This window comes from Anguilla rostrata, chromosome 1 (genome assembly GCF_018555375.3).
Source record: "Anguilla rostrata isolate EN2019 chromosome 1, ASM1855537v3, whole genome shotgun sequence".
NCBI classification, from domain to species: Eukaryota; Metazoa; Chordata; class Actinopteri; order Anguilliformes; family Anguillidae; genus Anguilla; species Anguilla rostrata.
Genome location: NC_057933.1, coordinates 85,027,500 through 85,052,048, shown reverse-complemented (window position 1 = coordinate 85,052,048; position 24,549 = coordinate 85,027,500). Strand labels below are relative to the sequence as shown.

Genomic DNA, 24,549 nt, shown 5'->3' with positions numbered 1-24,549 from the left:
AAAAACATCTTCCTTTACCATTACCATCACCACTTCTGCCTGGTAATCCATAAAATAATAATATAACTTTAACGTCTGAAACCCACTCATTGCTGTTTGCGGGTGCATTGATATCTTTTTTTCACTGCCTGTGAATGGATTGCATCCCCATTCACCCTGCATGTGTGGGGGATGTAGCTCAGTGGTAGAGCGCATGCTTCGCATGTATGAAGTCCTGGGTTCAATCCCCAGCATCTCCAACAGCTTTAATTTGCCCCTCCCCCAAGATTTGGATATTATACAGCCTTAAGGCTTTCTGCTTTACCTCTATCACGTCTAATAGCTATATGTGCTCTTTAAAAAATCCCATATTCTCATCCCAGATGTGTAAACCGGTCAGACCCACTTATATTTCATTTACTGTGTGGTTTGTACTATATGGCAAATAATTCCACCTGAAAAATAGATTCAATCACAAACTGACATCCATTGGCTCTCATTCGCTCAGAGTGTAGAAACCTGAAGCCATCTGTGTGAAATGAATGGAGTTCACTGACAGCAAATGGCAAAAAGCCAAACCTCTGTTGTGCTGAAGTTTAACCACACAATTATGGTGGAAGCCATATTCAGCCACCTTAACAGATTAAGAGATTGACTATGACAGAAGCCTGCGTATACAGAGGTACCCAGTACCCGCTTACACCCGCTCACTGCTGCTTCCGGGTGTATATGTGTATGTATGTATATATGTGTATATATATAAATTGTTCGTTGCCTGTGAATGGAAAATGTTTTGCTCAAGAGGACATGATGGGTAGGGGATGTAGCTCAGTGGTAGAGCGCATGCTTTGCATGTATGAGGTCCAGGGTTCGATCCCCTGCATCTCCAGTGCTCCTCCACTCTAATGCAGTGACACAGTTTTTTGGTCAAGATGAGGAGCACCATCAGGGAACATTGACTCTCAGCTCTTCTCTGCCTTGGTCGTGTGATGTAAAGTACAGCTGCTACAGTATCTGTTCTAATGAAGAGCTTACTGATACCTTCATACCATGGGTATCGCTGTAATCAAATAATCAATACCTCCTACAGTATATGACCAATGTTCACAATTTAACTACTTAGGTCATTCTATATAGATTTTCCACCATTGTGTTTAAAAAAAAAAATTCATTAAGGTTTTTCTTTTGCTTGAGAACCAATTTGCACCCAAATTGCTCTGCATGTTTCATGGGTTCATTAACCACTGAACTTTAAAATGGGCGGGACCTACAACAAAATAGGCGATAACTATGCAGTGCTTTCACCTATCGTAATTAAATATATTTGGTATGCATGCTAAAGGATAGAAAGTAATATAACACAAGGTATATTCACATCAACCAATAGGGGGCAGTACAAACACTAAAAATCTTTTATCTCAGAAATAAAAAATGATGAAATGAAATGAGACCAAGCACACGCGATCTGGGGACTCATGTTATTTGAAATATTAAGTTTGGCAGGAATTCATCAAATTACAATAAAAACATCTTCCTTTACCATTCCCATCACCTCTTCTGCCTGGAAATCCATAATATAATAATATAACTTTAACGTCTGAAACCCACTCATTGCTGTTTGTGGGTGTATTGATATCTTTTTTTCACTGCCTGTGGAAAATGTTTTGCTCACAAGCACACGGGAGGGGATGTAGCTCAGTGGTAGAGCGCATGCTTCGCATGTATGAAGTCCTGGGTTCAATCCCCAGCATCTCCACGGTTCTGTGAATTTATCTTTTGCCCATTGCCTGTATTCATCTATGCTGCTGAAGTACCATGTTAGTTTGATAGGAGCACCAAACTAGTGGTGAACATTGATGAGGCACAGCTGCCGAACCCTGTTCCTGCTGGCCTACGATCCCGTAGGTCAGTGGTGTCAAACTCGTTGCCATGGAGGGCCGTGTGTATGCAGGTTTTCATTCCAGCCTCAGATCTTGATTATATAATTAGTTAAATTATTTGCTGAATTAGGGATGCAGGTTTGTGCACAATGGTGACCCGACGTCTATGGTGACCCGCATTGTCTAAATAAAAATTTTCTTATATTCTGTGCTTCAATGCAGTTAAACACATATGGCTGAATGAGTAATTGGACTCAATTAAGGCAGCATTAATTGGTTGGAATGAAAACCTGCATACACACGGCCCTCCATGGCAACGAGTTTGACACCACTGCCGTAGGTTTTCATTTCAAGCCTAATTTGACGCACCTGTTTCTACTAATTCGCAGCTCAACAAGATCTCAAGCTGTTTGACAGAAGTGTGATTTGATAGAGGTTGTACAGTTGTTACAGAACAGAAGTCACAGGAGTTAATTTATTCATATACTTTGTTTTAATGTGTCCCTTAAGGCTTAAGCTGTCATCTACATCTAGTATTATTTTATCTCTTTTATGTGTGTAAAGCACTTTGTAACTTTGTTTTTGAAAAGTTCTATACAAATAAAGTTTATTATTATTATTATTATTATTCTTATTATTACCCCCTTGAGTGCCCTTCATGTTGCAGAGTTAAGCTTTCTCCAGAGGGCTCCACCACCTCAGGGACAGAGCTGTGTTCTGAAAACACATTCCGTTTGTGCAGTAACTGCTGGAATCCTGTTTGTTTGGAGAGCTTCTTCTGACCTTAAGGCCTTAACAACTGAAGTGTACCACGTGGTGCATTGTATTTTGTTGATCTGCTCCTAAAATTATTTTTTGCCCATGTTTTGACAAAAACTCCTCGCAGATGATTTCTGTGGGAAGGAGGTCACGCAGATGGTTAAAGCAAATTAAAGCAGCAAACAGTGGGTCCTGCGGGAGAGGGGAGGGATCGATATGACCTTTTCACCCAAAACAAAGAAACACCGTAGCTTAAATATCCTTCATTGGAGTGGCGTTATTTTTGTATGTTCGTTATCGTCTTTACCCCGTTTTAATGCTCACTTTCTGGCGCACGTGCCCCTCGGTGAAGTTCTCCGGTCTTTTAGCCGCCGGCTGTTCCTCATGACACTACGCAAATGATCCAATCAGAATTCGCATAGGCGGTAACAGAACCAGTTCAACCTGTAACCCTGTGACACACATCTGAGTTTTACTGACTTGTTTTTTAAAAAAAGAATAGTGCAGTGAAATTTTATACAACATTCCTTCTAATGTACCTTTGCGATTAGCTAAAACAAATCGAGGCTAAATTATTCATTTTCGTTTTTCAAACTGAGGTACATTTAACACAGTAGCGGAACTAGGTATCACTGGGATAATTAACATACTGAAGATGTTCCCCGAATAGCAGTAAAATGCGTATTATTGTTTACATTGTTAAGCCTTGTGCAGGTGTACCTATTGGATTCGGTAAATGCGTATCAGGCTAAACGGCTGTCGTGTTCAGTGTTAAATGTTAAAACATAATATGAGCATTCAGCCACGCTGCCGACGTAAACAGTTAAACATGATATACTGTAACCTTCCCAAAGCGCGTATGAGTAAAAGATCCTCTTCGGTATGCAAATACGACAGACCCCGGCAGTCCAGAGGCGATTTTAGTTTGCATGTATTCATTTGCACTTAACAGACAGTTCCTAAAAGGGACTTTCATGTTGAAAAAGGTGGGGGTGGGGGTAACAGGTTTTTTTTTTTTTTTTTTTTTGTATTTTCCAAAACCCAGATAGGCTATACGTAACTGTCACTCAGTCCTTGAGAAGGTCTGAGAAAGTGAGATCATTCAAAGATTATTCCAAAAGAACACTGATGTTCCGCATTGTTCGTTTTAAACGAATCGACATTATAAAATGTTTTAATATGCAGCCCGAGGACGTAGCTGGACAGGCGCGCGCATTTTCTTTACTCGGTGAAATTTGCGACTGTATCACGGAGTGAGGGAGGGGCGGGCGGGGTGGGGGGTGAGCGGGCTGAGGCGTAGCACGGGGACGCCTCCTTGTATAAAACCTGATGACACCCTCAGTGGGCCTTTCTCTCACCTGTCGCCTTGATTGGGACTGCGGTGCACCGGTAAGTGACATTTCCCCCACATTCGCCACTCTGATTAAATTAAGCTAAATGAATTAATCAATTCGTTCATTCATTCATTCATTTCCAAGTAGTCCTCATATAATTTTTAATTATATCAACAGTCATTGTTGTACTCATGAAAGACTTATGTCAGCGTTGTTGTTGTAATTTTTTGTCGTAATCACGAACCACTCCTTCAGAGGACGAACGCACGTTTTTGTAGCTGAGCCGTCTTATCTGGTCTGGGGAATCTTATATAATATGTGCTTTTATAGCACAAACAACCACATCCCGTATTACTGTGGCTATCGTCTTTCATAGTGGCCCAAGATCATGTGTAGGGTATGACTCGTACGGGCAAAAGGAGCGCTGGTAGCCGATTGGCGAAGCGCATGCTGTCGGGAATGCGGCTTAACAGTGTAGGCTGATGCAGAGTATGTGGTTTTATGGAGACTATAAATACGGTAAATATTTTAGAGACGGAACCTTAAAGACCATGGCAAAGGACAAAATCCACATAAACATCGTGGTGATTGGTCATGTCGACTCCGGCAAGTCCACCACCACTGGCCATCTGATCTACAAATGCGGAGGAATCGACAAGAGGACGATCGAGAAGTTCGAGAAGGAAGCCTCTGAGGTAAGTGAAGGAAATTGATAGCCATTTATTTATTTATTTATTTATTTATTTAAAGTTGATCATTTATAGCGCTAAGAGGAATGTGACATAGACCTGGTGGAAACCTGAGCGAGAGCTCCGGGGAGTGGATGGGGCACGAGTGGATTTTCCGTTTGTCGTTTCTCGGCCCGCGCGCCCACCGAACTCACATTAAAATCTAAACCGGACGGTCGGCGTACGACAGGTAGTATCGCGTGACCAAATGAAACAGACAGATGCGCACGCAAGTTCTGAGATACTGCGTCTCCACGATAAGTAGAGTAAAAATGGACAAACCACGAAGTACATATTAATTATCCATTCCATTTAGGAATATTCGGTACGCTTTTCTTTTGCATGAACACTTTTTACAACTGGGTTATTATTATTATGCTTATTATTATTATTATTTAAATTATATATATATATATATATATATATATATATATATTAGTAATTCAGATTGCTTGTAGGTGTGAAGCAGTGCTGTCAGATCTTGCAGATCAAGATCCTTAACAAGCTTTGAAACGCTACCAGCTACCGGTTAGACTGCCATTGTTCTGGGCAGAAGAGACCTGTTTTGAGGACTGATTCATGCGCTATCCCTGCACCCCTTCCACACTGGGTGGAGCCAGGCAAACCTGTCCGGCCAGCAGTGAAGGGGCAGGTCGTGGAAAAGCAACTATGACTGACAGTTATTGACAGTTAAGATGGGGAGCGTGAGGTCAAAGGCTTGCAGTGAACCCCTGTCCGTTGGGAGGGCTCACTGGAGGCATGCAGTGAACCCCTGTCCGTTGGGAGGGCTCACTGGAGGCATGCAGTGAACCCCTGTCCGTTGGGAGGGCTCACTGGAGGCATGCAGTGAACCCCTGTCCGTTGGGAGGGCTCACTGGAGGCTTGCAGTGAGGCTGTCCGTTGGGAGGGCTCACTGGAGGCATGTTGGGTATTCGTGTTTTCATGGTTCTGCCTCCTAAATTGGGGCTGTACTGGCTGTAAATATGTTACAATCAGGCTTTTAAGATTGGGCGGGATTGTGAATATTTGGGCTCACAGTAGAATTGTGGGTGTTTGTAGGTCACATGGTTGCTGTGGGATTGTGGGTATTTGTGTCTCTTGTGGTTGCTGTGGAATTGTGGGTATTTGTGGCTGACATGGTTCGGGTCTTGCAGATGGGGAAGGGGTCGTTTAAGTATGCCTGGGTCTTGGACAAGCTCAAGGCAGAGAGGGAACGTGGTATCACCATTGACATCGCCCTCTGGAAGTTTGAGACCACCAAGTACTACGTCACCATCATCGATGCCCCCGGCCACAGAGACTTCATCAAGAACATGATCACGGGCACCTCCCAGGTAGGCCCACGACTGTGCATACGCTAACGAAGGCGTCATCGCCCCCCTACAGCCAGAACAAGAGTACTGCTATTTCCCTAACTAGGGAGCCAAGGGGCCTCTCATTTTTCAAAACTATGAACTTCAGAACTAGAGGATTACAAAACATTTTCTGCCTGCAGCTCCTATGTGTTTGCTCAAATTGAGAACTCGTTAAACACGCATAAATCGCATGTCAAAACTTATCTGGACCGTAATGACGATAGCCTTCACTGATACTCAGTAGAATGTCTAGTGTTAAATCATATGCACTCTGTTAAAGCTGAATTAACACAGGATGTTTTACTGTGCAGTTCTCTGGATAATCATGAGATTTAAAAAAAGTCCAGTTCTGTTGTGAATTGCTAAACACATGTGTTTTGTGGCTAAATATTCCAAACCTTACATGGCTCCTCTTTATTGAACCACTCCAACTATGCAGGGAAAAAGAACACTTTAAACCCCACATAAAACGTTTTTCACACGACACAGTGACCAATCAATTGTTCACAGTGATTTATTTAAAAAAAAGAAGTTATTCAGCAACTTCTGAACTTTTCAGAGAACTCCGTGCTGCGTCAATGCTGTTTACTGCGGACAGGATTTGTCGCATAGTAAATACAACATTTCACAACCGTATATGTTGGCCCCCTGACATTTCAAGTACACTTGAAACTGGACTGGATTTTGTTTGAATATGCTGTTTGGACAATCATCTGAAATCAGTTGGTTCTAATGAACAGAACACCTTGCTACAAAACTGATGAGAGGAAGTCAGATGTAAACTATTGCTAGATTGTTATCGGTGTCAGCAAGTGCTACTGATTATTATGTAATTATGCTATGATAATTGTTAGCACATGCTAATGGTTACTAGGCTATCATCACTGTTAGTTGCTTGCTAATGATTATTAGGTTGTGAGTGTTAGCTGATGATAATGACTGCGATGCTGTGATCATTGTTAGCAAAGGTATATTTATTGCCAGGTTATGAGTGCTAGCAGATGTCAATAACAGCTTGATTATGAGCAGAAGTGTTAGCAGCAGGCTAATGAGTGCTAGCAGATGTCAATAACAGCTTGATTATGAGCAGAAGTGTTAGCGGCAGGCTAACAAAACATCATGCTCTCAACAGGCTGACTGCGCCGTGCTGATTGTGGCAGCGGGCGTGGGTGAGTTTGAGGCGGGCATCTCCAAGAATGGGCAAACCCGCGAGCACGCGCTGCTGGCGTACACCCTGGGGGTCAAGCAGCTGATCGTGGGGATCAACAAGATGGACAACACCGAACCCCCGTACAGCCAGTCTCGCTACGACGAAATCACCAAGGAAGTCTCCGCCTACATCAAGAAGATCGGCTACAACCCCGCCACCGTGGCCTTTGTGCCCATCTCCGGTTGGCATGGAGACAACATGCTGGAGGCCAGCACCAACGTGGGTACCGTCCTTTTAAAGAGCAGCCAATGAGAGGGGCTAGCCTGCGGCTTTTTTTTTAACACTGAACTCTGTGTCTGTGTGTGTGTCTGTGTGTGTGTGTGTGTGTGCGTGTGTGTGCAGATGTCCTGGTTTAAGGGCTGGAGTGTGACGCGAAAAGAAGGGAACGCTTCTGGTGTTACACTGCTGGATGCTCTGGACGCCATTCTGCCCCCGTCCCGCCCCACAGAGAAACCTCTACGGCTCCCCCTGCAGGACGTCTACAAGATTGCAGGTAGCAACTGTGGGAATGGGGGGATGAGCCTGTATAACCTCCATTACAAATGATTTTAAAGTCCCTTTTCTGTCCCTTTTCGGTATAAGGCTGGGGGGGTTGGGGTACGAGGCTGGGGGATGGGGGGGTCATGACAGGGGGGTGGGGGCACGAGGCTGGGGGTGGGTGTACGAGGCTGGGTGTATGAGGCTGGGGGGGGTGGGTGTATGAGGCTGGGTGTATGAGGCTGGGGGGGGGGGTGTATGAGGCTGGGTGTATGAGTACTACTTGTACTTTTATTTATTTATTTATTTATTTATTTTTATTTTTCCATAGATTGCGTTGTTGCCGTTCTCGTTGTTAGTGTTAATCAGTTTAACCATCAGGGTCCAAGTTGAACTATGCGGTTGTTCCCTGTACTTGGACCGGTACTTCTCTCTAGGGTTTCGTCATACTTGTTCTGGTTATGGTTATACACTTGTTGTATCGCTCTGGATAAGAGCGTCTGCCAAATGCCTGTAATTAATGTAATGTAATGGGTAGTTATGAGGCTGGGTGTATGAGGCTGGGGGGTGGGTGTACGAGGCTGGGTGATGAGCTGGGGGGTGGTGTACGAGGCTGGGTATGAGGCTGGGGGGGGTGTACGAGGTGGGTGTATGAGGCTGGGGGGTGGTGTATGAGGCTGGGTGTATGAGGCTGGGGGGGTGGGTGTACGAGGCTGGGTATGAGGCTGGGGGGTGGGTGTAGAGGCTGGGTGTATGAGGCTGGGGGGGTGGTGTATGAGGCTGGGTGTATGAGGCTGGGGGGGTGGGTGTATGAGGCTGGGGGGTGGGTGTACGAGGCTGTGGGGGCTACGAGGCTGGGGGGTGGGTGTACGAGGCTGGGTGTATGAGGCTGGGGGTGGGTTATGAGGCTGGGGGAGGTGGGTGTACGAAGCTGGGGGGGTCACACTGTGTTCTTCCCTGCAGGTATCGGGACCGTGCCGGTGGGGAGGGTGGAAACAGGCATCCTCAAACCCAACACAGTGGTGACCTTTGCCCCCTCCAACGTGACAACGGAGGTGAAGTCGGTGGAGATGCACCACGAGGCGCTGACTGAGGCGCTGCCCGGGGACAACGTGGGCTTCAACGTCAAGAACGTGTCCGTCAAGGAGATTCGCCGTGGCAACGTGGCTGGAGACAGCAAGAATGACCCGCCCCTGCAGGCTGACAGCTTCATTGCTCAGGTGAGTGTTTTTGGGAGGGGGTGAGGGTGTGCTCAGATGAGTGTTTGGGTGGGGATGGGGGAGACGGGTGGGTGTGCTGGTCCATAATCAGCTGTACCCCCGTAACTGCTCTTCCTGGTGGCGCCCCCTGCAGGTCATCGTGCTGAACCACCCGGGGCAGGTCAATGCGGGTTACCAGCCTGTGCTCGACTGCCACACTGCGCACATCGCCTGCAAATTCGCCGAGCTGAAGGAGAAGATCGACCGCCGCTCCGGCAAGAAGCTTGAGGACAACCCAAAATTCATCAAGTCAGGGGATGCTGCCATAGTGCAGCTGATCCCCTCCAAGCCTATGTGTGTGGAGAGCTTCGCTGACTACCCCCCTCTAGGTCAGTACTGCGCTAAGCCCCTCTGTGTCAGTACTGCTAGTACTGCTATACGCCCCTCTGTGTCAGTGCTGCTAGTACTGTTATACACCCCTCTGGGTCAGTACTGCTTGTACTGCTATGCATCCCTCTGTGTCAGTACTGCTATAAACCCCTCTGTGTCAGTACTGCTATATACCCCTCTGTGTCAGTACTGCTATATACCCCTCTGTGTCAGTACTGCTATACACCCCTCTGGGTCAGTACTGCACCTAGGTAGTACTGTTCTAACACCCTCTGTGTCAGTATGTGCTTATACACCCCTCTGTGTCAGTAGTGCTATACACCCCTCTGTGTCAGTACTGCTAGTACTGCTATACACCTCTCTGTGTCAATACTATGCTACACCCTTCTGTGTCAGTACTGCTATACACCCCTCTGTGTCAGTACTGCAATACACCCCTCTGGGTCAGTACACCCCTTTGGGTCAGAGCTGCTATACACCTCTCTGGGTCAGTATTGTGCTATACCCCTCTGTGTCAGTACTGCTAGTACTGCTATATGCCCCTCTGTGTCAGTACTGCTGTACACCCCTCTGGGTCAGTACTGTGCTACACCCCTCTGTGTCAGTACTGCTATACACCTCTCTGTGTCAGTACTGCTAGTACTGCTATACAACCCTCTGTGTCAGTACTGTGCTATGCTCCTCTGAGTCTGTACTGCTATACATCTCTCTGGGTCAGTACTGCTAGTACTGCTATACACCCCTCTGTGTCAGTAGTGCTATACACCCCTCTGTGTCAGTACTGCTATACACCCCTTTGTGTCAGTACTGCTATACACCTCTCTGGGTCAGTACTGTGCTACGCCCCTCTCCATCAGTATGCACCTACATCGCACATCACAGCAAGCACACAGTAAATAGCACACATTTTATATTAAATTGCATCAGATGCTACATTACAGCACATAGTAATGATCCCTAAACTATACCTGCTGTACCTCAGGTTTGGGGGACAATTCCAGTTTTGTGCATTCAGGAAATTCCCTGAAATTACATTTTGTTGTTGAATTTTTGAATGGAATTTCAAATAGATGTACTCCAATCACAATGCTGTACACACACATACTTCCTGTAATATAGCCCATCAGCAACTACCTCTCATAGCCAATACAGCAAAATGAATCCAACTGACCAAGGGGCGGAGCTCCAAGCGACGCAGGACATACCCGTTCTACCGAACAGCACCTCCTGCATTCTGTAGCGTTTCCATGGCGATTGTGACATTCTTGTGTGTGCTGTGTTCTGCATGCGTATGTAAGGGTGGTATTTACCTGGAGCAGTAATGCAGGCTCGTAGCCAATGGAATTCCTGCGCACCTGCAGAACCGGGCGTGGGCTGATTACAGCACCCTGTGGAACGCGAGCGGTGAAGTGTGTCTCTCCGCTCGCAGGCTGGTGTATTATGGGTATTATCGACGGTTTGATGACGTGATTCCGTAAAGTCGGAGGCATTTGGCACCGGTTGAGGGCGTGACGCTGTAGATCGGCTCAGGGTCACAGTCAACACGCTCAAAACGATAATTCAATGACTCTTATTGGCTTAGTGGGCTGTCAGTCATGCAAATAGGACTTTTGCTTTATCATGTACGTTTACTGGATGTTACTGTAAAGGTGAGCTCTGAAACATGGAAATTCCCCAGAACTCTCTGTTATTGCTGTGTGACGAGAAGCTGTGATTGGCCAACGTCTCCCCCTCTGCGTATACGATTTGTTAATATCTCCCCACACACCGCATGTGATTGGCTAATATCTCCCCCTCTGCGTATACGATTGGCTAACATCATCCCATCTGCGTATGTGATTGGCTAACATCATCCCCTTTGAGTATGTGATTGGCTAACATCATCCCCTCTGTGTACGTGATTGGCTAACATCATCCCCTCTGCGTATGTGATTGGCTAACACCATCCCCTCTGCATATGTGATTGGCTAACATCATCCCCTCTGTGTACGTGATTGGCTAACGTCTCTCCTTCTCTGCAGGACGCTTTGCTGTGCGTGACATGAGGCAGACTGTGGCCGTTGGTGTCATCAAGTCCGTTGAGAAGAAGACCGCCTCCAGCGGCAAGGTCACCAAGTCCGCGATAAAGGCTGGGGGAAAGAAGTGAGCCACACCCCTCCCTCAGTGCCTCAGGCCCCCCCCCCCCCCCCCCCCAGAGACTGCTGCTCATCCGGTCCCGGAGGTGGAGAGGACTGGATGCTTACCTTCCAGCGGTGGAGGGCTGGTCTGTGGCCATGCCTCCACTGATATTGCCCTGTAATCGGTCTTCTGGCAGCAATAAAGATCATTAACCTCACCCTCCTGTCTTTACTGTGTGTGTGGGTGTGGCTGTGTGTGTGTGTGTGTATGTGTGAGTGTGCGTGTGTGGTGTGTATGTGTATATGTGTGTGTGTGTGTGTGTGTGTGTGTGTGTGTGTATGTGTAACTGCCCCACACTTGGGTTCAGTCTGAGTCAAAACATGTTCAGGATGGATGAAAGACAGAGCCATGCCTCCTAACTACTATGTCCTCAACATGTGTACTGTCTACAAAGCATACTGCGTACTATTCAGTTCATAGGTTTTAGTACACAATGGACAGTACACTAACAGACACTGGGTTTTGGAATAGGGCACAAGGGCCCACACAATACAAATCACTTTGGTAACACTTTACAATAAGCTCACATGAACTGGCATTAACTAATGCAGCTGTTAACATTAATTAATGATGTACGAATACGAATACATGAATTAGACATGAAATGTAGTTAGTAGTTAACAAATATATTAACTAATGTATTAGTCACATGATTATTTATACATTAGCAAAGCATAGGATAAACCTATAATTAGTTCTAAGTTAAGTTACTGGGATAGGCTCCAGCACCCACTGCGACCCTGCTCAAGATAAGCAAGTGTAGATAATGGATGGATTAACAAATACATGAACTGTTTTCAAGTCTAAATATGAATCGGCTTTACCTAATTTAGTTGATAACATGAATTAATGATGTACAAACATCAAAAAAAGCTGTATATACAAACTTTTCAGTAGTTAGTAGTTAACAACTACATTAGTTAATACCAATTCATGACCTTATTGTATAGTGTTACCATCACTTCTTGTAGAGGATTTAATGGAAAAACCAGTGCGAGGTCCAACATCTGTGAAGCGTATTGTGACAATTGCTGTGAAATATGCATATAAAAAAATTTGATTGATTGATGATTGATGTGTTCAACAACCTTCACTGAACGAGCAATTGAGAATGAAACCAGCATACACAGCGTTCCCCCAGGCCTGAGTTGGAGAGACACTGTGTTAACACACTGATATTACTCAAGAGAAAGTGATATTGTGCTAGTGAGTTAGCAGGAAAGATTGATGCTTTTTACCCATTGTAAATGTATTTTTTCTCCTGGCCCTTTTCTAAAACAGTTACTTTCCATGGCTTTTCCATGACTTTCCAATATGAGCATATGGAAAGTCATGCACAGGGGTTCTGGGGGCGAAGGGATATTCTGAAACCAGTATTGCTTTTACAAGAATGCTTACCTGATGTCTACTTTAGAAAAACTGTACTTTTAGAGAAGCCTCGCCCAGCAACAGTCTCACGCATGCCAGTGATTGGCTGCTGTAGGCAGTGAGGTCAACCAGGTTGTCACAGCAGCCAATAGCAGAATTGGTATGCCTGGAAAGTTTCATATTGCTCTTCAAAATGGTGCTCAAAAACACCACCCTCCACACCCACACATATACATACACACACACACACCCACACACATACACACACACACGCATTCACACACACACACACAGACACACGCAGACACACATATACACTCACACACACACACACACACAGACACACATACACACCCACACACACACACAGAGACACACATACACACTCACACACACACAGACACACATACACACACACACACACACGCAGACACACATACACACTCACACACACACACACACACACACACGCAGACACATATACACACTCACACACACACACACACACACACAGACACACATACACACACACACACACACACACACACACAGACACACATACACACCCACACACACACAGACACACATACACATAGCTGATTGGCCCTTCCGTCTTTCTACTCTGGTAGAATGTCAGCAGAGACGTCTGAACAGTAAAACAAGAATATACATGAAAAACTACGAGAGAATGCAGAGAACTGAACTGGTCTTTCCAGTCTTCTTCTGCAGTTCCTGTCTGGCTATTTCTAGTTGTAAAGAGTCCAGAGTATTTACCATGCAATGGTGTTGAAGCCATGCGGTGCTGTTGCTGCGGCCATGCAGTGGTGTTGCTGCAGCGATGCGACAGTTGCTGCAGCCATGCGGTGGTGTTGCTGCAGCCATGCGGTGCGGTTGCTGCAGCGGTGCAGAAGCCATGCACCGGTCAGGGCCTGAAGCGGGCGGAGCCCACAGGCTCCAGAATGAGTGGGCATGGGAAGAGAAGTGTTGCCAGGTCAGATACATTTTCCATCACAGTGGTCTCCCCAAAAATAACCCACAAAGACCAGAAACAAGCCCTCAGACAAAACTGTTTTCAATTTTTAGGGGTAAATGAGCAGTTTCTTGCCTGATGTACTGTGCCTGACTGTGCCCACCATTTTATCTTCGAAGAAATGCAATTGGATGAGAAAACTGCGGACCTGGCAATGCTGGTCTGAGCCCGTTTACTGGAGCTAGCTGGCTGTCAGACTTAGATTATGAATTATGAATATGAATACCATTACGGGAAGACCATGTCTCCTCAGCACTCCCGCTCCCTACTTCAGAAATACTTTATATGAAGTGCGCATTTTCAGAATTTCCGCTGATCAATTTGGAAAACAAGTTCACATTTCTTTCTTATTTATGAATGAAAAAGTAACAAAAGCAGCAGAAAGCGGCTTGTGCAGTCTTGACAGATTTCATCTTCGAACTCGTTAGCGGGGGTTAGAGGGCGCCTGACCCGACATTAACTCTGTTTCAAACTGTCCTGCCTGCGCTCGGGTTCGACGGTTCCTCGCATGCACGGAATGTTGCCTGAGGCTGAGAACGAGGGCGATCCAGCCTGTCAGGTTCTGCATTTTCATACGGATCATTTGGTGAACTCCACCTGGCGACAAAAACAGAAAAACAAAAACAAAAAAAAGCCCAACAATCACACAAAGATTATGTACAACATACTAACCCTAACCCTAACCCTAACCCTAACCCTAACCCTAACCCTAACCCTAACCCTAACCCTAACCCATTCCCTGAGGCCCGGCATCCTGCAGGTTTTCATTATGACCCTAATTTCAGCACACCTGATTCTAATAATTAGCATCCAGGTGTTGAATGAGGAATGCTGTGTGAGGGTTGGAGTGAAAACCTACAGGACGGTAGATCTCCAGGAGCAGGGTTGGGCGGCCTTGATGGATAGCTGAGAAAATATGAAACATGTTGTAACAGGAGGGAATTGGGGTCTTTAACTACCACACTAAGATGAATTCACTGTTAGTGGAGCAGGTATCCAGCCTCAGGAGTGGTGCAATTTTCATTCCAACAATTTTTTTTTTAATCACTGGACAAAACAAGCAGTTAGATATGGCTGCAGAGCTGGTGTAAATTCTGGATTTCAATTATAGCAGCCAATCATCTTTGATGTACTATTTGCATAAACACTCCCTGCAACCTCTATTAATGGTGATATCTTTTTTTTGGCATCTCCAATCCCACCCGAATTTGGAATGTCCATTTCACAAACTATGTGCAAGCGTGCTGATACATGCAGACTCCTTGCTGTTCTCCTCTAGACTATGTGGGGCCAGCCAGCTGCTTCTTTTCCCAAGCTGGAGGGGGACCCAATCATACGTGTGCTCAGAAAGCAAGCCCTCCCATAAATCCCTTGGGGTAGAAGCCAGTTATGCGCCACCGCTGCAGGGCTGTCGGCCGCAGTCGGTGCCGGCGCGGACCGGATTCGGTCCGAAACTGTGGTGCTCACACATGCGCTGCAAGAGGCGGTTTATCTGAGTGAGCAGCTGACCAGCGACCCCATTTCATTCTTAGTCCAGCAGTCAGCGTGGCATGCTCTGCTGAGTGGCTGCAGCTAAGCAAACGTGGGCTTGGTTAGTACAGGCATGGGAGGCTACCTCGGAAAACTGAAGTGGTGTTGGCGGGCCAGTAGGGGGCAGTCTTCCCTCAGGCTAAATGAATCCCAATGCTGTAGGAAATGCTGTCTTTCTGAAAGGTCCTGACTCACTGTGGTGAGTAGGGGGTTCCCTGTGTTTCTTCGAACTGTCAAATGGTAACACTTGTATAAAGATGAAAACCGGAAGTAATCTGTTCTCTTTCACGTCATCCAAGATGGCGGTGAGTGCAATTTTTTCAATAAACTACAGCTTTGTGAGCATTTCCAATTAAGTTTAAATCAATATCCATTGAGGTTTAACATTATCGGGCCTGGTGTGGCCAGTGTCATTGTGTGGCAATGATTTAAATAAAAAAGACTTTGTAATTTTGGCCAAATAATCTGGCAAAAGTTGGCTCTAAAACGCACCCAGTACATTATGGCTGCAGTTCCTGGACGTGATCCTAAGTGATGCATGCTGGGAACTGTAGTTTTCATATGCATGGATTATCATACTTCTAGTGAGTAGACTGATTACATTTGATGATATGACTCATTTCATATGAATAAAAAAATGTTTTGGCATTTGCTGAGCCTCAAAAGACAGGAAATGAACTTGATCAGCCCTAACGCTATCATCAGCCTGTTCTCCATCAAGGGGCATCAACACATCAACACTTTGACAACTGCTACAGCTCTACATGTTTATCATACTTCACTACAGGGCAGATTGCTTAAGATTCAAACCTTCTCTCGAAGAGCCTGAGGACTTTCAGGCACGTGCAGTAACACGGCTCTTTCTCTCCTTCCCTCCCTCTGCCCCTCCATTCTTCCCTCCCTCAGGTTATGGGCAGACCTGGCTTCAGCATCGCAGATAAGCGACGGAAGACAGGTCGGTCGGGTTCAGACACCGGATTCACAAGGAGGAAGCCATGCACTGGTTCCAGCAGAAGGTGGGTTCTGGTTGCAGATGAGCAAGTGACTGATATTAAAGTGAACACCCTCCTGGTTAACTGCAGTCTGGAGGAAGTTTTGGCTTTTCCCTAATTTATTGCAGCACACCCAGCTAACAAACTTTTCTCATTTGTTTTTTTGTTGTTGTTTTTTGTGTTTTGCAGTATGATGGCATCATTCTCCCTGAAAAGTGAATAGAATTTTTTTGAGATTGTAAAAGAAAAAGTTTATAATTTAAGAAAGTCTGAACTCTTTATTTTGCCTCTGTGAGAGTGAGATGGGCTGATGTGATGGGAAAGATGCAAACACCTGTGTGTGCAGGTGTGAGTAATACCTGTGTGTACAGGTGTGAGTAGTACCTGTGTGTGCAGGTGAGGGTAATACCTGTGTGTGCAGGTGAGAGTAATGCCTGTGTGTGCAGGTGTGAGTAGTACCTGTGTGTGCAAGTGAGAGTAACAACTGTGTGTGCAAGTGTGAGTAATACCTGTGTGTGCAGGTGTGAGTAGTACCTGTGTGTGCAGATATAGTACCTGTGTGTGCAAGTGAGAGTAACAACTGTGTGTGCACTTGTGTGTAGTACCTGTGTGTGCAGGTGTGAGTAGTGAGTAGAGGTAAATCATCCTTCAACAGATGTAAAAAGTCAAATTAAGAATTATTAGTGTCTTATTAATTAGCAGGTCAGTAGAATACAGTTGGTTACTATGGCTGGAACAACACCCAGCATATACAATCTGTCCCGAGGGTCAGGCTAGGGAAACACTGAAGTCCAGCATTATTCAGCTATACTGAAAGATTAATGTTGCATTTCTGACCGAATGAAGGCACAGCAAATTATGTAATGTGGCTTATTATGAACTAGAATGCAAAGAAAGACATTCGTTTTAGTAAATGAGCAATTCATTCGATAAAAATCTGTTTTTAGTTCAGTATTCAGTCAACAACAGAGATGTGGACCCTGAAAGCTTTCTAGCAGGTGAGGTCGAACACTTTTATTTTGAAACGAAAGGCCGGGGGTTACGTCACTAACAAGCGACATATAATTGTATTCATTTTTTGCTGTCTGTTATCAGCAATCTCTTAGGAAGTGTGCACGCGCATAAGTGCGTAAGTGAACCGAGACAAGTACATCGAAACAGTGTATGTAACATTTGACAAACAGCAAAAATTGTAAACGTTAAAGATAATTTTAGCAGGTTCAGGGGGCTGTTTCGACGATCAGGTAAAATGACTAACTGTGATATTGTCGAGGGACAGTTGAACGCAATCATGGAGGCGCTCGCGAAGTCTGCAGTTGTAGAGATAAGCAAACTTTTCCGTGACATCATTGTCGTTTTGCGTTTGGAAATATCTGAAAGCCGGAGAGAGAACCAGGAGCTGAAGAGGAAATTAATGGGGATGCGGAGCGATCTGAAGACGGAGGTAGGAGACAGGGCACCGCTAAGGATGGTTTTTGGAACAGGGCCAAGAACAGCATCCTTACGCTAACATTTAGGAAATTTTCACAACTGCAGCAAGCAAGTCAGAGGCAAAGAAGGCGTCGTAGCTACCTATCACCTACAACTGCAAATATAATTTACCTTTTAGTGTCAATATCGCACAGTAGTAGCACATAGTGTTGTGGAGTGTGGACACTATCAGTGTTTATGTCCCAGATTAAACCATAGTGCAGTGGACAGTATCAGTGATTGTGTCCCAGATTAAACCATAGTTCTGTGTACAGTATCAGTGTTTGTGTCCCAGATTAAACCATAGTTCTGTGTACAGTATCAGTGTGTGTGTCTCCGATTAAACCATAGTTCTGTGTACAGTATCAGTGTGTGTGTCCCAGATTATACCATAGTTCTGTGTACAGTATCAGTGTTTGTACCCTAGGTTAAATTGCAGTGTGTAGTTTGAGCACAGACTCTGGTTCCCTGTGAGTGACTCTCTCTGGCCTGTGTCTCAGCCTGCAGACGTGGAGGGGGGGCCCTCTCTTATAAAGGTGGAGAGCTGTGAAGAGGTCTGGGGAGGCAGTGACGCTCACACACAGCTGGACTCCCGTCCTGAGAGTGAGTGGGCGGAGCCAGACCTGCCGCAGCGCTGAAGTACGTAGCCTCCGGCGGCTGCGGCTAACGGCTATAAGAGCGTGTTCTGTCCTTCCCTACAGGAGCCGGGGCCGGGGATTTGGGCTGCAGCCACTGGGTGAGCTCACCTGCTAAAGCCCCACCTGCAGAGGGCGCTGGAGAGCTCAGTGAAGATGATGACTGGGGCGGAGACGCTGAAGACTCGCACTGCTCTGACACGACAGCGAAGGACCCGGAGAGCCTGACTCCGCCCCCACAGCCACGGCGCTGTCCCGCTGTCGAGGAGGGGGCGGAGTCAGGCTCTTTCTCGTGTGCGCAGTGCGGGAAAAACTTCTCCCGCCGAGATTACCTCAAAATACACCAGCGGCACCACACGAGGGAGAAGCTGTTCCCCTGCGCGCAGTGCCAGAGGATCTTCGTCTGCCGAAACCACCTGAAGCAGCACCTGCTGACGCACTCGGGGGTGAAGCCCTTCCGCTGCGCCACCTGTGGGAGGGAGTTCAGCCGCAAGTACCACCTGCAGGAGCACCAGAAGACCCACTCGGACGCCCGGCCGCACGCGTGCGGCGTGTGCGGGAAGGGCTTCAAGCAGCTGAGCACGCTGAAAGTGCACCAGCGGAGACACCGGGGCCAGCCGTTCAGCTGCGTGTGCGGCAAGAGCTTCAGCACAAAGTACGTCCTGAAGCTGCACCAGATGATCCACACGGGCGAGAGACCGTACAGCTGCGAGCAGTGTGGGAGGAGTTTCACTCGACGGAACAATCTCAGAAAGCATATGAGAGCACACTACGAGGGACTTGATACGACTGCGTTTGGAACGGCCAGTTTCGTTTAGCCATCTCCTCCACCCAGGTCATATTTATCCGGTCTGACCTTCTGCGCCAGATAACACACCCCAAAGAAAGGGGTTTCCCATGATGTCCCACCCTGGTAAGATTCTTATTAAAGACTTCTGCAAACTTCCCTCTCCACCTTCCCAGAAACTGCACCTGAAGCTTATTGCGAGATTGTGATTATGTACATGCATTTTGGCATCTGCGCTTTAACAACCCATCTGCAGATATGTAGGGCGGTTAATGATAATGTGAGGGTGTGAATGTGTACTCTTGTTTGCGTTTCCCATTCTAAGTGATATTTATAACGTATTTATGACATTCACAGTGATTCTCTTTCACTGTGATATGAGCTTTGTAACCACGAGAATGTCCCCATTTTTGACTCTTTTTCACCCTACAGGGGGTTCTGTGTGCATGAAAGATGGTTCTTTTTTTTTTAAACGTACTGTTCATGTTGTCTTTTCAATAATTAATGTCTGCATGGAATTTCTGAGCAAAATAAACAAAAGAAACATTGATCATGTTATTGTAGGCCTATTATAATTGGTTGTTTAGTGAAAAATGTACATGTGTATTTATTAACTTATTTTCCAGGTAGCTAACAGTAGGAAAATTGTGGATACAGGTTTCCCAACAATAAAAACAGGCTGCCGATTTTGAAAAGTGCCTTTCACTTTGTAGCCCTATTGGCTAATTTATCTTACTAGCACAAAAACACACTGAAACTACAAGCTAGCCGAGTTCACTAGCTGGCTTACTGCATTACATAGCTAGCGTAAATGGACTGCATTTATATAGCACTTTTATCCAAAGCGCTTTATAATTGATGCCTCTCATTCACCAGAGCAGTTAGGGGTTAGGTGTCTTGCTCAAGGACACTTCAACACACCCAGGGCGGGGTTTGAACCGGCAACCCTCTGACTGCCAGCCAATCGGTCTTACCACCTGAGCTATGTCTCCCCCGGTAAAGCAGAAAGCCTTAAGGCTGTATAATATCCAAATCTTGGGGGAGGGGCAAATTAAAGCTGTTGGAGATGCTGGGGATTGAACCCAGGACCTCATACATGCGAAGCATGCGCTCTACCACTGAGCTACATCCCCCACGTAGTAGCGTATTCTACTGAAGAGTTGTAGCTGGCTCACTCCATTACATAGCTAGCGTATTCTACTGAAGAGTTGTAGCTGGCTCACTGCATTACATAGCTAGCGTATTCTACTGAAGAGTTGTAGCTGGCTCACTGCATTACATAGCTAGCGTATTCTACTGAAGAGTTGTAGCTGGCTCACTGCATTACATAGCTAGCGTATTCTACTGAAGAGTTGTAGCTGGCTTGATGGTATAACGGGTTTACCTTATCATTTGTCGTTTTTGGAGCTTACAGTAGCTGACCGAGTGTGTTTTGTACTGTGCAGTATGATTAAATAATAACTTGGTTGTTAAACTAGATAACTATATAAACTACACATGTAATCTGCTTGCTAAACTGTTTGATGAATATTTGTTTATTTACTTGGTCCTTCAGTTAGAATACTGCACCCCAAATTTTACCGATGTAGTCATACAGTGTGAGTGTTCCAGTCAGCAGTGCAAATGTGGGCGACATTTTCAATACAAAAGATGATCCAGACGAACCTAACCGCACCGTATACTGATCTCGTATGCTTAAGCGAAGTGGTGTGAAATGGCATTAAAAGTTTTTGCAGCCTTGTAAAACCTCAATTCAGTCCACGGTCATTCCACTGCTGTTTTCTGCCATACGCTCCAGCTCACAAGGTGGCGCTGTGGCACCTATTCTGGTTTATTATGGATTTTTAAAAAAGCCAGCGAGGAAGAGGGCCGGATGCGACGTTGAAAGCTTGCGGCTTAATCACAGCTGTGGGTTTACAGCCTTTGAGTGATAAGAGTGAGAAAAAAAATAAACGAAACAAAAAGCTGATTATTAGAAGGCTGCAGAGACACTTAAGAGAAGCACAGAGCTTCACCGAATCGCAAAGAGTCGGGAGGTTGATGAGGCAAAATGTCAAACTGTGTTTCTGTCAAAGCACAGTTGAATTCCATTATGGAGGCACTGACCAATGCGGCCGTAGCGGAGATAAATAAACTTTTCGAAGATAGTTCTGCGGTTCTGTTTTTGGAGATTTCGCGAAGCCAGCGAGAGAACCAGGCGCTGAGGAAGAAGTTGCAGCTGATAGAGGGCGAGCTGAGGTCGGCTGGAGGCGCCGAAAACGGCGACAGCGTCTGCGGAACGCAGTCCCTCTTTCAGGCTGACGAGGACTGGGTCCGTATTCATACAGCCTGGGAGAGTTTTCATAAGAATTTAATTCTTACAGGATATTATTGTCAGGTATAAATCGCGTGAAGGAATTTTGGAAAGCTAAATCTAACAGTAAAATAACAAGCCAGGTGATCGGTTAAAGTTGGGTGTATTGTGTTGTTGAAAATACTTCTATACCTGTAGAATTCAAAAATATTTTTCTGAAGTTTTAACTTCGAGGTGCGTATTTAAAGTAGTTAAGGGAAGTATTTGTAAAAGTGTTTACTTTTATACTTTTAAAATAAATTAGATTTATGAAGTGTTAATAGTTCATATTATGTGATGTAATGACAATTGAAGTTGTCAGTGTTCTGACATGCTGAATTATATTCGGAACTACTGCTGCTACTACTACTACTGCTACTCATATCACTACTACTGTTACTGCTACTACTACTAATAATAATATTTATAGTAATGATAATGGTTTTTATCTGTATTGAATGTTCAGGAATATGCTGACAGTGCAGTGTACAGTATCAGTGTCTCAGATTAAACCATAGTTCTGTGTACAGAATCAGTGAATGTGTCTCAAATTAAACCATAGTTCTGTGTACAGTATCAGTGTGTGTGTCCCAGATTAAACCATATTGTAGTGTACAGAATCAGTGTGTGTCCCAGATTAAACCATAGTTTTGTGTACAGTATCAGTGATTATGTCCCAGATTAAACCATAGTTCTGTGTACAGTATCAGTGTGTGTGTCCCAGATTAAACCATAGTTCTGTGTACAGTATCAGTGTGTGTGTCCCAGATTAAACCATAGTGTAGTGTACAGAATCAGTGTGTGTCCCAGATTAAACCATAGTTCTGTGTACAGTATCAGTGATTATGTCCCAGATTAAACCATAGTTCTGTGTACAGTATCAGTGATTATGTCCCAGATTAAACCATAGTTCTGTGTACAGTATCAGTGTGTGTGTCCCAGATTAAACCATAGTGTAGTGTACAGTATCAGTGATTGTGTCCCAGATTAAACCATAGTTCTGTGTACAGTATCAGTGTGTGTGTCCCAGATTATACCATAGTTCTGTGTACAGTATCAGTGTGTGTGTCCCAGATTAAACCATAGTGTAGTGTACAGTATCAGTGTGTGTGTCCCAGATTAAACCATAGTGTAGTGTACAGAATCAGTGTGTGTCCCAGATTAAACCATAGTTCTGTGTACAGTATCAGTGATTATGTCCCAGATTAAACCATAGTTCTGTGTACAGTATCAGTGTGTGTGTCCCAGATCCCAGATTAAACCATAGTGTAGTGTACAGTATCAGTGATTATGTCCCAGATTAAACCATAGTTCTGTGTACAGTATCAGTGATTATGTCCCAGATTAAACCATAGTTCTGTGTACAGTATCAGTGTGTGTGTCCCAGATTAAATCATAGTTCTGTGTACAGTATCAGTGTGTGTGTCCCAGATTATACCATAGTGCAGTGTACAGTATCAGTGTTTGTACCCTTGGTTAAATTGCAGTGTGTAGTTTGAGCACAGACTCTGGTTCCCTGTGAGTGACTCTCTCTGGCCTGTGTCTCAGCCTGCAGACGTGGAGGGGGGGCCCTCTCTTATAAAGGTGGAGAGCTGTGAAGAGGTCTGGGGAGACAGTGACGCTCACACACAGCTGGACTCCCGTCCTGAGAGTGAGTGGGCGGAGCCAGACCTGCCGCAGCGCTGAAGTACGTAGCCTCCGGCGGCTGCGGCTAACGGCTATAAGAGCGTGTTCTGTCCTTCCCTACAGGAGCCGGGGCCGGGGATTTGGGCTGCAGCCACTGGGTGAGCTCACCTGCTAAAGCCCCACCTGCAGAGGGCGCTGGAGAGCTCAGTGAAGATGATGACTGGGGCGGAGACGCTGAAGACTCGCACTGCTCTGACACGACAGCGAAGGACCCGGAGAGCCTGACTCCGCCCCCACAGCCACGGCGCTGTCCCGCTGCCGAGGGGGGGGTCCAGCACAGCCTGCCCCCCTCCACTGCGGCCATTAAACTGGAGACTGTGGTGCTGCCAGTGTGGGGGGAGGAGGCGGGGCCAGGCATTGTGCATTCCGAGGAGGCGGGGCCCGGGGTTGTGCATTCCGAGGAGGCGGGGTTAAGGATTGTGTTCTCTGAGAGGGCGGGGTTTGGGATGGCCCACGAGCAGGCCGGCGCGGGGGTGAAGCCGCACCGCTGTAAGTACTGCGAGAAGCGGTTCGCCCGTCCGCGTGACCTCAGAGTGCACGAGCTGACGCACACGGAGCAGACGTCTCTGTCCTGCGCGCAGTGTGGGAAGACCTTCGCCCGCCGGTACTACCTGCGCATACACCAGCGCTACCACACCGGCGAGAAGCTGCTCAAGTGTGCGCAGTGCGACATGACCTTCGCCTGCCAGCACCACCTGCGGCAGCACCAGAAGTGCCACTCCGGGGAGAAGCCCTTCAGCTGCGCCACCTGCGGCAAGGACTTCAGCCGCAAGTACAACCTGAAGGAGCACGAGAAGATCCACACGGGCGAGCGGCCGTACGCCTGCGCCGCCTGCGGGAAGAGCTTCAAGCAGCTGAGCACGCTGAAGACCCACCAGCGCAGCCACAACGGCGAGACCTTCAGCTGCGTGTGCGGCAAGAGCTTCAACAGGAAGTACGTGCTGAAGGTGCACCAGAGGATCCACACGGGGGAGAGGCCGTACGGCTGCGAGCAGTGCGGGAAGAGCTTCACCCAGCCCTGCGTTCTGCGCAGTCACATGAGGACTCACTGCGGGGGAAACCGCACCACAGCCCTCCGCAGCACCAGCGTCATGTAGCTGCCCCGCCCCACCCTGCCCCACCCCACCCCGCCCTGTCCTGTACCGCCCTGCCCCGCCCTCCACAGCACCAGCGTCATGTAGCTGCCCCGCCCCACCCTGCCCCGCCCTCCGCAGCACCAGCGTCATGTAG

The 24,549-nt window shown here is 46.5% G+C and overlaps 2 protein-coding genes and 4 non-coding genes across 6 annotated transcripts; 5 read left to right on the top strand and 1 right to left on the bottom strand.

The window, feature by feature from the left end:
- The first annotated feature begins 167 nt into the window (after positions 1-167).
- On the top strand, positions 168-239 carry trnaa-cgc (transfer RNA alanine (anticodon CGC)). Its single transcript has one exon. It is a non-coding gene; the product is annotated as a tRNA-Ala (tRNA).
- Positions 240-796: 557 nt separating this feature from the next.
- trnaa-ugc (transfer RNA alanine (anticodon UGC)) lies at positions 797-868 on the top strand. Its single transcript has one exon. It is a non-coding gene; the product is annotated as a tRNA-Ala (tRNA).
- A 795-nt stretch (positions 869-1,663) lies between these two features.
- On the top strand, positions 1,664-1,735 carry trnaa-cgc (transfer RNA alanine (anticodon CGC)). The gene has a single exon. It is a non-coding gene; the product is annotated as a tRNA-Ala (tRNA).
- Positions 1,736-3,874: 2,139 nt separating this feature from the next.
- LOC135238561 (elongation factor 1-alpha, oocyte form-like) lies at positions 3,875-11,646 on the top strand. Its single transcript, XM_064306591.1, has 8 exons — positions 3,875-4,007; positions 4,485-4,647; positions 5,835-6,014; positions 7,168-7,464; positions 7,588-7,738; positions 8,686-8,942; positions 9,076-9,310; positions 11,333-11,646. The coding sequence occupies exons 2-8, from the start codon at positions 4,504-4,506 to the stop codon at positions 11,455-11,457; spliced, it is 1,389 nt and encodes a 462-aa protein (XP_064162661.1). The 5' UTR covers positions 3,875-4,007; positions 4,485-4,503; the 3' UTR covers positions 11,458-11,646.
- Positions 11,647-17,464: 5,818 nt separating this feature from the next.
- LOC135249186 (zinc finger protein 658B-like) lies at positions 17,465-24,432 on the top strand. Its single transcript, XM_064324591.1, has 7 exons — positions 17,465-17,853; positions 18,380-18,482; positions 18,581-19,331; positions 21,100-21,107; positions 21,347-21,678; positions 23,182-23,284; positions 23,383-24,432. Exons 1-7 carry the CDS (start codon positions 17,659-17,661, stop codon positions 24,414-24,416), a joined length of 2,526 nt encoding a protein of 841 aa, XP_064180661.1. The 5' UTR covers positions 17,465-17,658; the 3' UTR covers positions 24,417-24,432.
- trnaa-cgc (transfer RNA alanine (anticodon CGC)) lies at positions 20,363-20,434 on the bottom strand. Its single transcript has one exon. It is a non-coding gene; the product is annotated as a tRNA-Ala (tRNA).
- Positions 24,433-24,549: the final 117 nt, after the last annotated feature.

Bases quoted from the DNA above. Each gene is read 5' to 3' on its own strand.
- LOC135238561 (XM_064306591.1), top strand. From the start codon at position 4,504: ATGGCAAAGGACAAAATCCACATAAACATCGTGGTGATTGGTCATGTC. The intron at 7,739-8,685 runs GTAGCAACTGTG...TCTTCCCTGCAG, and splicing joins GGACGTCTACAAGATTGCAG to GTATCGGGACCGTGCCGGTG. The intron at 9,311-11,332 runs GTCAGTACTGCG...CCTTCTCTGCAG, and splicing joins CGCTGACTACCCCCCTCTAG to GACGCTTTGCTGTGCGTGAC.
- LOC135249186 (XM_064324591.1), top strand. From the start codon at position 17,659: ATGACTAACTGTGATATTGTCGAGGGACAGTTGAACGCAATCATGGAG. The intron at 18,483-18,580 runs GTGAGTGGGCGG...CCTTCCCTACAG, and splicing joins GCTGGACTCCCGTCCTGAGA to GAGCCGGGGCCGGGGATTTG. The intron at 23,285-23,382 runs GTGAGTGGGCGG...CCTTCCCTACAG, and splicing joins GCTGGACTCCCGTCCTGAGA to GAGCCGGGGCCGGGGATTTG.